The 1,852-nt window shown below is 49.0% G+C and overlaps 1 protein-coding gene across 3 annotated transcripts in view; it reads left to right on the plus strand.

The window, feature by feature from the left end:
* Window positions 1-1,852, plus strand: part of KLHL22 (kelch like family member 22) — a 43,077-nt gene that overhangs the window by 16,597 nt on the left and 24,628 nt on the right. For all 3 annotated transcript variants that reach the window (XM_008072320.1, XM_021719429.1, XM_008072325.2), the window contains one exon: window positions 601-766. In XM_008072320.1, the coding sequence (XP_008070511.1) occupies window positions 601-766 (166 nt within the window). The remainder of the gene's footprint in view (window positions 1-600; window positions 767-1,852) is intronic.

The raw sequence follows: 1,852 nt of genomic DNA on the forward strand, positions 1-1,852 counted from the left end.
GCTAATTTTTTGATTTATTGTAGAGATGAGGTCTCACCAAGTTGCCCAAGCAGGTCTCGAGCCCGCGGGCTCAGGCAATCCACTCACCTCAGCCTCCCAAGGCACAGGATTACAGGCTGAGCCACTGAGCCTGGCCTGACGTTTTTTTTTTAAATGAGCCCCATATCCACTGCATTCTTCTGCTCTTTGGTAGGAGCTCAATAAATGTATATTGACTGAAATGACTTTTGTTATTTGTTTCCAATTTATTTTGAAGTGTGCTCTGGAGTTGCTGGGGCCTGATCCAGGAACTGCACTGACAGACACAGCAGACGCAAGCTGAGTGTAGGCCTGGTTTCCTGAGGCTCACGTGGGACTCCCTGGGCCATGAGAAGGGAGATAGGGTGATTTCCAGGATGTCTGCCCAAACTCTCTCAGAATCTTTCTGTGGGTTGACTCATGTGCACAGGCTGTTCACTGAGAGCACAGAGCTGGTCAGTCTAATCCCATGCTGGCCCTGCCACCAGTGCTGGGTCCCTGTTCTGAACGCTCTTGCTCTTGGTAGCCTGGGCTTGTGTCCTGGTTGGTATAACTCCATTTTCTTGTCTTTTCACTTTGCAGAGGAATGTTTGCTGGGGGATTGAAGGAGATGGAGCAGGAAGAGGTCCTGATCCACGGCGTGTCCTACAATGCCATGTGCCAAATCCTTCATTTCATATACACCTCTGAGCTAGAGCTCAGCCTGAGCAATGTGCAGGAAACACTGGTGGCCGCCTGCCAACTTCAGGTGAGGCTCACCTCAAGCAAGGCCACAGCCAGACTGGGTTCCCCGAGATGCCTATGATGCCTGCCGGGCAGTGACATTGGCTTGAGAGTAGGTTAGGAGAGTGAGAATTCTAAGTAGTAAGGAGGCCATGGAGTGGGGAAGAGGCTCTGGGATTGTGCCCTGGGAGCTAAAGCGGGCTGTCCCAGACATTGGCAGCCCAGGCTTTTCTTCTGCCTTTTCCCTCTAATCTTTTCCTAGTTCCTTTTCTTCTGCCTGAGTCTCCCTGCTGTTGAAAGGGTTCTAAGCCTGCTGCAGTGGCTCACGCCTGTAATCCCAGCACTTTGGGAAGCTGAGGTGAGAGGATTGCCTGAGCCCACGGGTTCAAGACCAGCCTGGGCAACTTGGTGAGACCTCGTCTTTACAATAAGTCAAAAAATTAGCCAAGTGTGGTGGCACACACCTGTGGTCCAAGCTACTTGGAAGACTGAGGTGGAAGGATTGCCTGAACTCAGCAGGTTGAGGCTGTGGTAGCCATGAGCATGCCACTGCACTCCAGCCTGGGCAACAGAGTGAACTCCAACTTAAAAAAAAAAAAAAAAAAAAAGAAAGCGTTTTGTACAAGCAAGTAGGCCAACTCCAAGGCCATGCACAAAGCCCTTTCTACCTGTCACTGTTCTTGGTTGCTTCAATCTCCTGAAAACTGTTTTTCCTTTTGTTATTGAACTTTAAATACTTGTTTGCCTATATAATTTATAAAGTTTTCTGACAATTTGACAGCATGACTTAACATTTTGGAAGATTATATTGAATCTCAGTGGTGTGGGTACAATTATGTAGGGCTGCTGGGTCTGCAGATGGCTTTATCCATCAGAGGCCTGATTTGGGTTGAGAGTCATCTCTTGCCTCATTTCTCCCTTTTTTTCTGAGTTGGGGTCTCACTCTGTCACCCAGGCTAGAATGCAGTGACATGATCACAGCTCACTGCAGCCGCGACCTCCTAGGCTCAGGTACCTTTTGCCTCATCCTCCCAAGTAGCTGAGACTGTACGCATGTGCCACCATGTCTGGCTGACTTTAAAATTTTTTGTAGAGGCAAGGCTTGCTATGT

The sequence above is a fragment of the Carlito syrichta genome, unplaced genomic scaffold, assembly GCF_000164805.1.
Source record: "Carlito syrichta isolate Samal-C Ts95f unplaced genomic scaffold, Tarsius_syrichta-2.0.1 Scaffold115573, whole genome shotgun sequence".
In the NCBI taxonomy this organism is placed as follows: domain Eukaryota; kingdom Metazoa; phylum Chordata; class Mammalia; order Primates; family Tarsiidae; genus Carlito; species Carlito syrichta.